Source organism: Galeopterus variegatus, unplaced genomic scaffold (genome assembly GCF_000696425.1).
Source record: "Galeopterus variegatus unplaced genomic scaffold, G_variegatus-3.0.2 Scaffold2008, whole genome shotgun sequence".
Classification (NCBI taxonomy): Eukaryota; Metazoa; Chordata; class Mammalia; order Dermoptera; family Cynocephalidae; genus Galeopterus; species Galeopterus variegatus.
Genome location: NW_007728119.1, coordinates 109,316 through 125,148, shown reverse-complemented (window position 1 = coordinate 125,148; position 15,833 = coordinate 109,316). Strand labels below are relative to the sequence as shown.

At 36.0% G+C, this 15,833-nt stretch overlaps 1 protein-coding gene across 1 annotated transcript in view; it reads left to right on the top strand.

The window, feature by feature from the left end:
* The window catches only part of RFX3 (regulatory factor X, 3 (influences HLA class II expression)), a 173,226-nt gene extending 161,465 nt beyond the window's left edge, over positions 1 to 11,761 (top strand). Inside the window, exons 16-17 of the mRNA XM_008580050.1 lie at positions 846 to 888; positions 4,756 to 11,761. Coding sequence (XP_008578272.1) covers positions 846 to 888; positions 4,756 to 4,994 — 282 coding nt within the window. The 3' untranslated portion in view covers positions 4,995 to 11,761. The remainder of the gene's footprint in view (positions 1 to 845; positions 889 to 4,755) is intronic.
* The last annotated feature ends 4,072 nt before the right edge of the window (positions 11,762 to 15,833 follow it).

The window sequence follows — 15,833 nt, the reverse complement described above, 5'->3', positions numbered from 1 at the left end:
ATTTTAAAAGTGGATGCTTTGAGGTTTCACTTCTTTTTTCGATTGGCTTTGTTACCTCTGCTATTCATTTTTTTATTTAGTATATCTTTCTTTGCTTACCCTGAGACTCTCAAAATGTTGTTTCTCACTGTAAAATCATCAAGCTATTGAACCAAAGTAGAAAATAACATCTAAGCTGAAGGTTATTAATTGTTCCATATTGTTTTAAGCTATGTTTTGTTTGTATTAGTCATTATCAGATTCCTTTCTTTTTAAAAGTGGAACCCTATTATCCGAGTAAATAAGAATATCAAATTGCAACAGAGAAGTCTTAAAGATTTCTTTTAAACAAATACTCTCAGCTTTGGGGCTCCTATTATGTTTTTCATTTTTACTAGTAAAAGCTTTAAAAATAGAGTTTAGCCAAGCTGCTGGGCCATGTTTCTCTCATGTAGAGACTCCAGGTGGACTCGACGGTCAACCTTGGGAGGGGTGGGGCTGATGTGGCCTGCTTGATGCTGCTTTTCCCAATTTATTCTGCCACATCCATCTTCATCCAGGTCATTCCGTCCCCTGTTTCTTCATTGCTGAGTTGAAATAATAAAAAGTAAAATAGAGCGTGGAAGACAGAGAAAATTGTTATCTTTCTACGAAGAGGCTAAGACAGCTAAATTGTGACATAATTTAAACTGTTCAAATTTGACAAGTTTGATTGGAAAATTATGTGACATATATAGTTAGAAATCAAAATGGTCACTAGTTTACAGTTTTAAAAAGTCATAGAGTGGTGTTTTTACCACAGACTGATAGAATATTATTGTATTCTGCCTGATAGTAACTATTGCACAATGACTGTTGTTTTGCAGTTTGGTGATTTAAATGCTGTGTCTCCTGGAAATCTGGATAAAGGTAAGAATGGAAAATAATATGGATTTTTAAGGACTTTTTTTTTTGACTGAGAAATTCTTATCGAGGAAAATACAGCGTATGTGTACAGCACTCTTATTTTGTGGAAGTGGCATACAAGTCCTACATGAATATGACGGTCATTTCTTTTAGAAACCGTCATTACTTCTCTTCATCTCTAGGCCTTCTCTCTGTGAGGCATATTAAATGCAGAGAATTGAATTTAATTTATTGAATTTAAATGCAGTTACAAACTTTTTTTTTTAACTTTTTGCCTGAAGTTTATCATCCTAAAGTGATAAAACTGGGCCAAAGATTTTTAATCAAGGCCCCTCAAGCAAGAAAAAAAATTCCTCAGCCCACCCACCTCACCAATGCACACTTTTCAGTGAAAAAAGAACTCAGAGATAGCAATGAAGTTTACTATAAAAGCAAGGTCAGTAGTAGTAGAGATGAAAAGGGTAACATATTTACTTCTGAAATTTTAATACCAGCATTGCCACTCTAATATATAGGATAATATGATATATATATATATATATATATATATATATTCCTGAAGAAACTCATGATCGACAATAAAAAGAACAGGGAGGACTTGGGGGGAGATAGGATTGGGATCGAGCACACAAATCCTACACAGCTTCATCAGCAGAGCACAAACAAAACCAATTCTGATCAAAATACCAGTACACTTCTTAAAAACGTCTATTTTCTAGTAAATAAACACCGAAGTAAATATAGCTCTTTCTTTAAAAAGGGGGTGGTATTTTTAGGTTTTAGAGAATTTTTATGGTTATTGACTTGTGGAGACAGGGACAAAATGCACAAAGACTGGGGAGAACAAAATTAGCCCTTCCAGGCCAGAGCCAGTCGGGAAACTAAGGCAAGAGGAAGGACTTGGGGAGTCTGCAAAGACATGCAGCACATTTCCTCAGAGTACGCTGTGGTACTAAGGTACTTTGTGTTCAGCTTCTGTGTCTTGGTGATGGAAAACATTAATATGCTGGAGAAAATCATGCATAAATCAATATTCCCATGTTAAACTCCTGTCAGTCTCTATTTACTAATTGTGAATGCCTTAATTCTGGTTTTAGTAGTATGCATGGAAGCAAAGCAAAAAAAATGAGAAAATTATAGCCCAAAATATTGTTGCTGCAAATATATACTCTATAGGATTAACCAAATGTCCCTCGGGAAAATAAGTCAGTGGTGATACTAATTTGTAAGTTTGGAGTAAGAAAGGTAGCAGTTGAAATCCATGTACAACATAATGCAGTGATGATGATGCACTGATACGAAAGCCTTATAACCTAAATTTAGGGGTTTCATTCCTGGGTGCCAACGCAGAGGTTCAGTAGTGGTGTTGCTCCTTGGCCAAACACTGAATAGCAGCCAGTTTTCTCAGTAAAGTATCGAACCAGAGCCTTTGGTAAACTCCAGAAGCACCTGATTTTAGTTTTTGTGTACCAAATTTCCATAACTTCAAGTAGGTTCCTAGAAAGTGTCTGAGTCTTTATAGGAGCATAAAAATATCTACAGGACCTCATTATTTATCCTCAGGAACTGGAGAAAGGGTGTGATTTTATGAATTGCTTTGTAGCCTATCCAAAGGAACGCTGTCATCCAGAAATGGACCTAAATAAAATGACCTGGAACACTAAAGTTTGTTTAGCCCATTATCTCACTGCCATTTCTATCCACAACAAGGCACATGAAAGGGCTTTCCCACTCTCTCTCCACTTCCCTACCTGCTTGAAAATGATACTTTTCCTATAAGTGCTGTCTCTTTCACTATTTTGACACTTACTCTTCAGGCAAAGAAAAGTTTGTGTAGGGGGAGCTGAGAAACAGAGTGATCTGCTCTTAACCTTCTTGATGTGGCTGCACTGGTCCCGTTCACCCCAGACGTGAAGTTTCCTGAGATACAGCCCAACTGGCGAACTCGGGCCTAAAGATTGGATGTGAAATCTTAGGAGATTTTGTGGGCTTTTTCCACAAAAGAATCTCCCACCCCCTGATAATAAAAGTAATATTGGCTCTGTATAAAAATTTCAGGGAGTACAGAGAATAAGAAACTATAGAAAGTGAGACTTCATGGTCACAACCGTGAGAGACTACCACCATTAAGAGTTTGTGTGAGGATCCTTCTGGACATTTTTGGCTAATATATAAACAGATGCAAAAAAAACAGAAAGTGTCATTCAAACATGTTTCACTTATATGCTCTTAAAGCAAATGTCTACCAAAGGTATTCCTCCCCTGCAGCTTCCCAACCTTGAATATGCTTCTTCTGACAAACTCTAATGTTGTCACCACGTTCATTTTCCAGAGGCAAAAGGTAACCAGATTAAGTAGATGTGGCAAGACATCTTTTGCTTCATCTAAGAGCACTTCTTTGTTTATCACTTAATAATACATTACAGACATCATTTCTAGCCAATGCATATTAATCTCAACCTCTTTAATCACACATACCAATTCTCAGACCTTGCCCCAGTTGATAAAAGAAAAGTCAAGGGGCCCATCTATATGGAAAGCTGCATTAGCAGAGGTTTCTGCTTTGGGAATGCCCCAAATTGTAAAACTAGGCTTTACACTGCTTAGAAAGAGTGCAACTTAATTGGACTAGAGAGATACTTGTTACACACTCACTGTGTGTGATATGACATAGAATGGAATAGAATGGAGATCTGATTCTGTTTACACAAGCCACTGTATTATAATAAGTCACAAATCTAACAGTAAGAGGGCACTTCAGAAAGTTCACGGAAGATTTGTATTGCCTTTTAATTCATTTTTTTCCACAAACTTTTTGAAGTACCCTCATACAGACATATTTTAGTTATAGATGAGATGAATATATATGGGGTTTTTTTGGTAAACAATAAGACATTGGAGGTGAAATAAAAATATTTTAAGGCAAAAGTATAGTCCCCACTGTTTAAAAATTATCACTCATGAAGAGGTATTGTCTGCTGAAGAGAATCTTACACAGTAACAAAGCTGTTTGTGAGCATTTCTCTCTCAACTGTACTTTTGGATTTCAACAGAGCATGCTGGAAAAACTTAAGTGATATTCCAGTATAATGATGTTTTACTTAATATAAATATATTAGAATTGGTGGTAACATGACTATTTAATACACTTAATTTCCAGAAATGAATACCAGCTATTAACAGTATCAGTATTGCCAGGAATGGGAATTCATTATGCATTTTTAAATCTGATACTACTGCTTCAGTCTTCATAATGTTTTGTAATAAAAATTAAGGGTTTATTTAATACTGTGATCTAAGCATTGATGTGTGCCATAAAGTCTATACAGCAGTCCCTGCTTACACATGCAATAGTTATATTGTGAATCAACATAGGTCTCATCAACATTAACACCAGCACAGATGAAATTTATATTTAGTGTAGAAGTTTAGAGGAAACTGAAAACTTTTTTCTTTTTTTTTTTTTTCTTTTAGTTAGCATTTTCAGCTCGGTACACTCTCCCAGAGCCAGCATGGTATACCAAAGTGAATACTTTTCGATGGCATATAAATTGTGCCACTACTTAATATAGAAGCTTTAGGAAATTCCAAAGTTGATCTTAAAAAAAAACAACCAACTATTAAAGCATCAATTACAAACTGGCCCAAAATAAATTATTTTTGTTATGTTTTAAGGAATTATAGATGCATCAGTACAGTATTGATACGAATAAAGTCCATTGAAAGGAAAACCTACAAGCTTTGTCCCCTGAGAAGAGCTAAGAAGTTGCTTTCTTAACGTACTGTATTAAAGTGTTTCTGAAGTATGTGTTGATGGCTGTTTTCTTATTTGTCTTCTGGTAATAGCCTTGATGTTATTTGTTTGTGCAGATGAAGGCAGTGAAGTGGAGAGTGAGATGGATGAAGAACTGGATGACTCTTCAGAGCCTCAAGCCAAAAGAGAGAAAACGGAGCTGAGCCAGGCATTTCCCGTGGGCTGCATGCAGCCGGTCCTGGAGAGCAGTGTGCAGCCGAGCCTCCTGAATCCGATTCACAGTGAGCACATCGTCACCAGTACTCAGACTATCAGACAGTGCAGCGCCACAGGAAATACCTACACTGCCGTCTAAAGAATATTAAAGCGTATTTTTCCAGCTTACATTAACCCTGTTGATATTGGGCTTAAGGTGAAATTTTAATAAGCCTGAAGGTCGACTGTTGTCAAATTCTATCTGTGCTGAACATTACATTTTTGGAGTTGTGAAATGGAATGGGTGTATGTATTTACCAGGTCTTTTTTTTTGTTAACGTAAACAAATTATTTGCCTCTTAATAAGAGCCTTTTTTCCCCTTAGTTTCAGGTGTCAAGAAGGATTTTTACAACACTTAATGTCAATGTTTTTGTTTTCTTATAATTAAAAAGTAATTTACATTTTTTTTGTAGCTTAAAATATTTTATTGTTGATTGTTAGTCTTGGTGTATGATTTCATGTGTAAGTTTTTTAATTAGATGCACTTCTGTGAAATATCAAAAGAAATGAATTTCTTTGATTTACACTGGAGGCATGCCCATTTGGCAGCAGATGCATCAAATTTGCTTTTGAAAGGTGCTTTTCATTGGACAGAACCGTAAGACACTATTTTGATAACACTTGGGAAGTACGGAGAGAGAATACAGAGCATTCTTATTATAGTGCTAGAGGGTTGGGAAGCTCATCTGTTTTTCTCTGATGAAAACTTGAGCTGTGTATTTATCAGTTCAGAGTAAATGACAGAATTGCAAGAGATTATGCTAATATGTACATAATTTGTGTACATAATTATTAAACCATGTTAACAATGCAAGCTTCCGTTAAACATTGAATTTTAACTCTTATTTGCAAACCAATTCCTCTGTTTAAAGACTACTGATTCTGTATTTGGGACCACTGCACAGATGCATTCTGCTGTTAAGTGGGGCTGTTATAGTTAGATAATGAAGCTGAAAAAAATAACTTGACTTTTTTTTTTAAGTGTACATGCTACTTATGCTGAACTGGACATACAGGAAACCATTCCATTTGGATGACTTTCTTTTATTCCAGGTCTTTTTTTCCTAATAGTAGTTCCATATGCTGCTATTATAAAAGAAAATTTATAGAATGCAAGGAATGTAGCAACCTGCATATCGTTATTTCCTTCAAAATACTTCCTGGTTTCTAAAGTATGTGGATTTAAATTTTAAACAGAACCTGAAGGCAGTGTAACTGGCACACCTCACTGTTACTTATCCCCAATTCTGTAGGATTTGGATAGGTGGCTGGATGGACCATTGCCATTGAAGAATGTACATCAGGGATCATCGTACCTCGGCTATTACATGGTGCCTTAAAACAGAACTGAAGCTAAGGTTTAGTAAGGTTTATTTTGTTCATGTGAATAACTCTTCAATCCATTTGACAAAGTGTGCCTGTCATTTTCAGATTCCTGAAGTAAGGACAGGTTACATGTTCTTCAAAGGAAATTTAGGGAAAACAAAGCAAAACAAAAAGACGAAAATCAGCTTCCCTCTTTGAGTGACCATGAACCTTTTTTATTCTTAGAACTGAATATTACTTGATTACAAATCAGATTGCTTAAGGGTGCGGAATAGCAGACTAGTTTTAATACCAACTTGTTACATAAAATCATGTATGTTTTAGAGCATTCTTATCTAGTTACAATTCTAGAAAGTTAACAAAATAAGCAGGTACTTATCGAAGTGCATCTTTTCAGTCTAAATGTTTGTCTGTGTGTCTATGTGTCTGTGTGTCCACATGCACACATGAGTGTCCCTGGGACAGGAGTCTGCTACAAAGTCAGAAGGTGAGATCCTGGAGAGTATACGCAACCCCCATTTTAATTTGCATGAAAAACCAAGGTTCTTTTAAGCACTCAAATTAACAGCAACAAAAATACATACACACACACAAAACAAAAAAGGCACATCCATTCATTTAAATAGTCGTAAAAAACCAATCAGCAAAAATAAATAAGTAAAGCCAAAAAAAAAAAAGGAAAGCACAAAATGATTTACACATTATTAATGAGGTCTATATTAAATTCAAGATGTTTATCTTTCCAGTTGTATTGGGGGGGCCGGGTAGGAAAGAAGAGGGTGAGCCAATCTGTAAAGTGAAAAATACCAAATGCTTATGAGGTAATACACAATGTATTTAAACTGTTGTTGCTTGATTGCCTTAGACTATTCAAATAAGATCACCAATATTTCTTAAGTAAAATTTAAATGTTTTACATGTAATTTTTTAAATTGATTCAAATTTTGTATTCTGCAACTCACTCATGGAAGTCTTCACAAGCGTCCTAGCATCACCTTTATCTAAATATAGTTTAAATGATCATCCCCCTTTTTCCTCTCAAAAAGGCAATGAATTTGCACACACACACACACACACACACACACACACGGCAAACAGAACGTCTTATGCCAAAAAAGATTATTTATCTACTTCATTGTGCATTAGGAAATGTTTACTGGTAAAATTAAAATCAGAAAATGAAAAAACACTTTTCATTTTGGCTCTCCTTTCTGAATTTTTTCAGTTTCCTGTCCCTACCTGTTATCCCCGGAACGATACTATATCTGTATTGGAACAAACGTATTTACTGGTTTTATCTTGTTTATTGAGTGACTTTAAATGTATTTATTATCATTGTTTCCTTTAATGTTGGATATATTTGTGTCATTAGAGTAATCTGATAATAATGGGCAAAATTTAGATCCATGAGAATTAGGGATTGAGAACCCTCTAGGATTCAACATTTCTTCCAATTGTTCATGGTTTGTTCTAAATTAGGACAGATTAGGAATTAATATTACATTTATTGATTCAATAAAAAATTTCTGATTTCCTTTATGAATTACTTAGGAACATTAATTCTTTGTGATTAGTGTAGAGTTCTGATCAATATACAAAAAAATACCTGCGGTTTATGCTACTTCCAGATATTTGTAGTCCACAGTAAGACACATACACACATACACTCACATTTTCATCAATTTTGAATTTGATTATGAAATATATTAGAAAATAAAAACATAATTATACATTTCAGCAAATTGGAACAATCACATTTATTGCATTTATTGAACATTTCCATTTTTTTATTCATTAAAACTGTGACTTTTCTAAATAATATTAGACATTCATTCTCTCATAGTAGATTTATTGACAAGTAACACAAGTACATAATTTAAGGACTTCTTGATATTACATGGCATTGTCATCAAACTGTTGATCATGAAATATGTCTACATAAACCAACTACCCTTTCAGTGAGGAACAATGTGAGGAAGGCATATTGGCTATTTCCAAGTTTCAGAAATGATATTTCCATATGATAGGATTGAGTATCATGGGTATAGTTTGGTCTTGACATATACTCTGAGAATTGTACCAAAAAGATTTGCATTCACGAAACCAGTGAACAATAGGGTGGAATGGGTGAACCATCTCCTTGGAACACAGGGCCAGATTTTCAATTTTTTTTTTTTTTTTTTTTTTTTTTTTGATATCAAGTTGCTGGTCACTTTTTCAGGATTTTCACCCAAACTATGTTTGGATTGACTATATAAGTCTTACAGCCTTTTCAGAAATCTGCTTTCCTGTTTGTGCTTTTTCTTGTACTGTATAGCACGGTTTATGCACCTCTCTTTAGATGGTGTACTTTAAAAACAAAAGTATAATTTAGAAATGGTTTAACGCTGCATACCTAAAGTTAGTACTTTGCAACATTGACTGCCTTTGATTTGTAGTAGACCAGTAAGAATAAACATGTTCTTGTAGAATGCGGTAAAAGTCATTCAGGAATGAATACGGTTTTAGGACCGTGATCATGAACATTTTTACATGAATGCACTGTCTAAAAGTGCTAAATGCATTTTCAAATTTTTAAAAATTCTTTAGATGATATATTTGAAATGTCTAAAATAATGCTGTGCTTGAACCATTAGTGTAAAAGAAAAAATAATGTGTGTCACTGTGATGTTGGTCCTCCCTGTATGGACACAAGTAGAAAGTAAAAACTTGGCAAGGCACTTTTGTGCACAATTTGAGGCAGTGGTTATATACAATAAATTGACCTTTGTTATAACCTCCCCCCCCCCCGCATTCTTGGTGAGAAAATAACAACCATATAAGAATTGAAATTGGAACTCTCATGATCTGTATGAATCACACCAGAACATGGGGGTGGAGGGTTGGCATGCAGTGCTATTGAAAATTGGGCTTGTCACTAGATCAGAACAACCTCCATGTATATGGTTAGAACAAGTCAATTAATGGAATCCTAGTATTTTTGCAAGTTTGGTGATTTTAAAAAACTGGAATAGAAGCATTCATTCAGTGCTTAGTTCTAGTATTAGAAAACCCCTTTGATGTAATGCCTTGTATTAACCCTTTGAGCATTGTAAGATATACAATGGGGGACAAAAGCCTTTCAGATCATTTATTTAGATTTAGACCAGTAAAATATACTCTATATCCAAATGTCTAAATATGCTGTTTTTTTTAGAAGGGGGGGTAGGAAGAGAAAGTGTTTCCACGCCGAACACTTGCATTTTATATACAACTCTTAGTTTTTCTTCAAGAGGGCTTGATATATTTATTCCCAAATATTCACTGCCATCTAAGTAAGTGTACTGTTTACAAGAAGAAAAAAAACAACTTTTCTAGCATCACATCATGACTCTCTAGAAAAAGAGGACAAATACATGGGCCTGTGTAGACCTATGTCATATCCGATTTCTGCACATTGAAGGTACCTAGATTGCCTTTAAAAGGTATGATAAAGAAAGGGTTACGTTTCTTTTTTTCCCCTAAAAACAAAACAAAAGATTTCACTTATTTAGCTTTAGAACGTACAAGTGTAAGTGAAGCCTTAGGAGGAAATGAGTTTGAGCAGATAAAGAGAAGCTGAACTATTCGGGGCAGTTAGGCTATTTGGAGTTAGATCGCTCATAAAATATTGTTTGGGAATTTCATACAGGGCATAATTTTATCTATGCTCCAAAACTTTAATACTTTGTCAAAAAAATTATATATAGATAGAATGGAGAGCAAAGCACTTGATTTTAAGCTCATCTGTCAGGAGATACTATGACTACTGCTTCTTATATCTCTAAACGTCAGTCTGCTTATACCATGGCTGATTTTGTTCAAGGGAATCTCTTCGTGCACTTGATCTCCTTTGTCCCCTGCGTGATCGAACATGAGAGCGGTGTTGTCTGCAGATGTGCTTGCGCTGCCCTAGCTGGGCACAAATAAGAGTGTAACCTATTCGGATGTCTGCTGAAAGGACATCTATAGCATAGTGCAAGTATGCCATAAATGTTGCTTTTTAGGCAGTTTAGGAAGTCAAACCATGCAAATTACTCATGTGTTAACATGCAATACTCAAAGGGTTTTAATTTAACTCTCTTCTTTTGAATTCTTCATGATGATTTACTGTAAATGCTTCTCAGTTTGCATGCCTTGATCATTGCTGCTAGTGATTTTATGTGCCAGTAGACCTGAGTTTAGTTTACCAATTTTACTTAAATAGTAAAAGCCACTTACAAAGTGACTGCCTAGAATTTTCTTTTTCCTTTTGTTTGAAGTAATTGGTAATACGTATTTTTTAAAAAATGTGTTTTGCCTCTTCTTTCATTTGTTTCTTGTATTTGATTCTTTTTCCCCCCTCTTTCCTTTGTTTTTTAAATAAATTATGATGTTGGGATTGGAAGCCCTGAGTAATGAAATCTTTGGTAAGAATTGTTTATGTAGCTCAATATTGAGGGCAACAAATCTTTGTTAGAAGAACTTTGATTCTGGGGAGGAAAGAAAAAATAAAATAAAATTCCCATTGACTGTTGATAACCAAGTAAATTTTCCCTTCAATAAATTAGTATTTTTGAAAAAATGATTGCCTTGTTTTAACCTGCTAAACACAATTTTAAATGACCCAGTAAAAGGAGGTATTGAATTCTATTCGTTTAAAAAGCATCCTTTGTACCAAAGCAAATTTTTTTCTCTACTCATCTCCATCATCAATTTGGACCCATGGTGGTGACCCACGCATTGGTCACAGAAACTTTAAGTGAGTGCCTTGAGAAAACTTGGAAATTTGTGCCTGAGGTGGTAAACTTCTAATTAGGTTAATTGTAGTGCTTACCAATCAGTAATTCTACTATCACTCAGGGCTTTCGTACCTTCTAGGTAAAACTTCTTTCATTGTGTTTTTTTAAGATACTGTATTTTTTTTTTAAGTGCCATCATTTAAATTTCACTTAGTAAGTGGCAGATTACATTATTCAGTCCCACAAGCACAGAAAAACATAGTAACACTAGGAGATATTTGAACATTTATTTTACAATCGACTGAATATATTATGTAAATGAGGTAAGCAACTTTTGTAGAGATTGTACGTGTGAGATAATGTAATGTTCTTTTCCAGTTTTTGGACTACAGTTGAATAAACTTTTTAATTATTTAAAAACATCTTTACCGAATAACATGTGATGGTTTTTTGTATAATGTATTTGATTTTGTAAATACGTATTTCCTGATGTGATTTTTGTGAGAAATGCTAAATCTTTTAGTATATCATGTCCTCTCAAAATTGGCAGGAGCTAAATAATAGTTTGTGGGCGATTTGTATTGTGTACTGTACAATAACTGGGGAACTTTTATAATTATAAAAATATATATTAACTTTTAGTGTGTTGTTTAAACAAATGACTGGAACATACTAAAGATATTAGTAGGATTTTTCTGAATATTTCAGACTTGAACTCAGGCTAGCTTTCTTGTGTTTTTCAAAACAAAATGGTGTCTTGTCTTTTAAAATCAATAAATTTGTTTCCTTGTTACAAATATACTTGAAATGGCTTGGTTTTTTCCCCTCATATCATTGCCAGGAAGTTTATATTACACTACCTCATCTAGAGGGTAGTATGTGTGTCACTCATTAGCTTAGAAACAAAATTAAATTGTTTTCCTTTTTTGTGTCAAGAGAAATTGGCAATATTTACACACGAACAGCACAAAAAGAGAAAACAGAATTATAAGCCCAGCAGGGTACAAATCTTATCCTCAAAGAAAATTAGTGATTGAGTGCTATTTAATTTCAGAAGCTGTCAACATTTCCATTGTAAATCCAGATTTTTGGATGTTCATAATGTGTTTGTTTTATGTCACTTCACATTGATATTTGGCACCCAAGTTCCTTGCTTAAATTGAAATAGCTTATTAAAATTCATTTTAATACATTTAAGAACATACCCTGCCCAGTTTTGTTTTTTTTTCCCCCTTCTTTGAATATGTACAGAAAAATTCACTTTTTGGTGTACAGTCCTGTAAAGTATTGTTTTAAATAATTTTTTACTTTGCAGACATTTTTTTTTTTCAAATCATAATATCTAGGGCGTCCTCCCAGAATATGGAATAGCCAATTCATTTGAGGTTTCTTTAAAAGAAAGAAGGCAGAAAATATTCTTGGGGAAATCTCCAGCGTGATACTTGCATATCATGGTGCAAAGTTACCTCTAAAACTGAAATACTGATATCTTAGCTCACAGAAACACCAAATTCATTCCAACTTCTGTGGACATTTAACCCAGTAACTTAGAAATGTATCCAAATAATGTTACTTAATAAATAAATAAATAGAGGATAGGCAATTTGCGTTAGTCCATTTCTGTTGCTTATAAGAAAATACTTGGAACTGGGTAATTCATAGGGAAGCAAATGATTATTGCTTCAGAGGCTGGGAAGTCTATAGTCCAGGAAACGCATCTGGTGAGGTGACCCTCCAACAGTGCAGGGTGTCACGTGGCAAGAATGGGGGAGCAGAGAGGAAGGGGAGGTGCCAGGGCCCTTTAAACAAGCAGCTCTCGCGGGAACTAATAGAGTGAGAACTCATTCACTACCCACCCTCCCCTGCACGGGTGAGCATTAATCTACTCATGAGGGATCTACCCCCATGACCCAAACAGCTCCCAATACTGCCACACCATTACAGTTAATATTGGAGACAATATTAGACAAGAAAGAAAATGATTCTGACCAATTTGGGCATTTTTATGTTGCAGTAATTGCCATTTGTGAGATAGTTGGAAATTTGTACAAAAAATGATAGTTTCTAACCTTATTTTTGTACTTGGTTTCTCTCAGAAATCTAAGGTCTTTGAAATATCTTGTAATTAGTGAATTTACGTCTTGGTTAATATATTCTTCCTGTCAGGAAGCTGCTTCTAAGCTGCCCAGTTAGCCCAGTTGGTTAGAGCATAGTGCTGATAACACCAAGGTCCCAGATTTGGTCTCTGTACTGGCCAGCAACAACAAAAAAGACTAGTTTCTTCTGCTTTGAAACTTGAGCCTTTCAAGACTTGAACTCAACCTGCTATCAGAGAAATGTAACTGGTTTTTAACTGATTCAATTCAATCCACCAACTATTTTTCCTTCATTTTGGCCTAAAAGTAATGCTGGGTTGTTTTTTCTTTCATTCTTTCTCTCTGAAAATACAAATAATAGATAATGGTGTTTATTCTTAAAACTATGGAGTTCACATAAATAACATCCCATCATCAGTAATCACAATAACCTTAAAGGAGACAAGCATCCAAGAGAATGTGGAGGAGTCTCTAAAACAGGTTTTAACTGGGATCATGGAAACCTTGAACGTTGTGCAGTTTGCAGGTATGTCCATTTTTCTGCAAAGAAGTTTCATAGCTTTCATTACATTTTGAAAGGTATAGGCAACCCAAAGCTATAAAACTCACTATTCTAGTATGTTAACACCAAACTCTAAACTTAATTTAGGCTTATAATATGGCAAGTCTAGAAATAGCATATTAATAATCACTAATAGCACAGTGGTTCTTTATTATCAGTAGTGAATAATAAACCCTATTTTCATAATCTTAAAGGATTACACTCCGTTGGATTCAAAAAGCTGTGATGAGGACTCCAAACTCTAATACCATTTACTCCCAATTTTGATACTCGGGTTGATATTTGATGGAAGGAAGGAAGAGAAAGAACAATCACAGTAATGCATTGAACTTTCAGAAGGTGAGAACAGAACAGAGGCCACTGATAAAATTTTTTTTAAAAAAGTCAAGATGGCAAAATGCAGTCAGAGCTTCTGAAGAATTAATTGATTTTAAATTCACGATGGTAATTCTTCATTTAGGACTGTATCCACTCATGATGAGAAGTAGAACGCACACTCCTGCAGGAACTGAGAAGTTAATGGGCTGTTTGCAAGAATGAGTTACGGGTTAAAAGAACTTTTTTTTTTCTTTCATGGTAAAATTCAGACAGCACTGCCTCTGTTCACATAAAATATGAAGAAAGTTGGGTAAATATGTATCAAAACAGAGACGCTACAGTCCCCACTTCCCTAGTTGGTCATTAGGCTTAAATTGATAACCACGTCTTACTAGCTCCTTTGCCCATTGCATGATCTTACTCTGCCGGGGCCTGCTTGCTGGGTTCTTTACCTGATTGGGTGACTCAGATCCTTGGACTCTTCTCTTTGTGTGGTTATCGCAGTTCTTGGTTGGCTATGGAGCTGAGACTCCTGGGAGGATGGATTGCAGATATAGCCCTTCTTGCTCCAGTTATGAAGCAATAACCTAACTTCCTTTTCATACCTGAGGTCAAAAACCACAATCACTAGAGTGACTTCCTTCTCAATCTGGTGGTTCAGGATTATGAGGAACACAGACTGGCCAGGGGACAGTCTTAGGACTGTCTCAGCTTCCAATTTAATGAAATTATGACTTGGTTCCCAAGTGGAAGCATCCTGCCCTGAGTACTCGGACCTCCAAAGCCACTAAGCTCAATATTTGAGGCCTGAAAAGCAAAAATCTTTTAAATGGCTTATTTAGTGTAATAGAGGGGCTACTCCCATCTCTACTGCTTGATTCCAGGAACCAGGCATTCTGGCTGTGAGAGAAACGGCTCCAAATATTGACTGATGTCCATTGTCTCCCAGCTGGCACCATGGCTGAGCCTTCAGCAGACTGTTCTATTGTTCTGTAGAGTGAGCTGCTTCTGGGTGATGAGACAGGACCTCTCAATGCTGTGGCGAAAGCCCACTTCCCTTTGCCATATGATTAGTTCTCTAACTAGAAATGGTGTTGTGAATAAAATACCAAAAAGAACAAGAATGATGCAGAAGGCAAATCTATATCTGGAATATTTATCTGTCACTTTAAGGAAGTTGCTTTCCCCTCTATGATGAAAAAGATCCTATGCAACGAACCTGCCAGTCGGTCCCTGTGGGGAATACTGCCATAGCGGGAGGCTTAGCATTAGCCTCTGTTGTTGGCAGGCTGGCAGCAGCCTAGCAGAAGCGATTGCCATACCAACCTTGTGAAGGGAAGTCTGTGTTGTTGAGCCCCTGTACAACCTCATTCATCGTGCTGTGACCACGTGAGCAAGTACCAAAGTGGCTGATGAAAAAAGCTGACCGTCATCCGCAGACCCCTTGTCTGATTGAGTCTCTTCTGCAGTGGGTACCTTCTGGCGGTCATTTACGTGGGATACAAGCATCTTCACACTCAGTGTCCCTTCTAAGAGGGCCAACCACATATTCTTCACCTGGACCCCCTTGTCACCCTCTTCAAATCTTGTTTTGAAATTCCCGGCCACCCAGCCACTAGCCACTACCCGTAAAGCAGTTTTAATCTGCATATCAGTCCATCATTCCTTCATGTCAGAAGGACAAACAGAAGTAAACATGAAGTTCTGGTCATTCAGAGGGATTCCCTGCACTTCTGTCTTCTAAGGCCCCCCTGAGAGGGGCTGAAAGGCAGCATTTGCCACACAAGTGACTCCAGCTGAGCCCAGCCTGAATTGCTGACCCAAGAATTATGAGTGAGGAATAAGGCATCTGTCTGAGTTTCCAGGTTCATGGGGGAATCACTGTCTTAGTTGTACA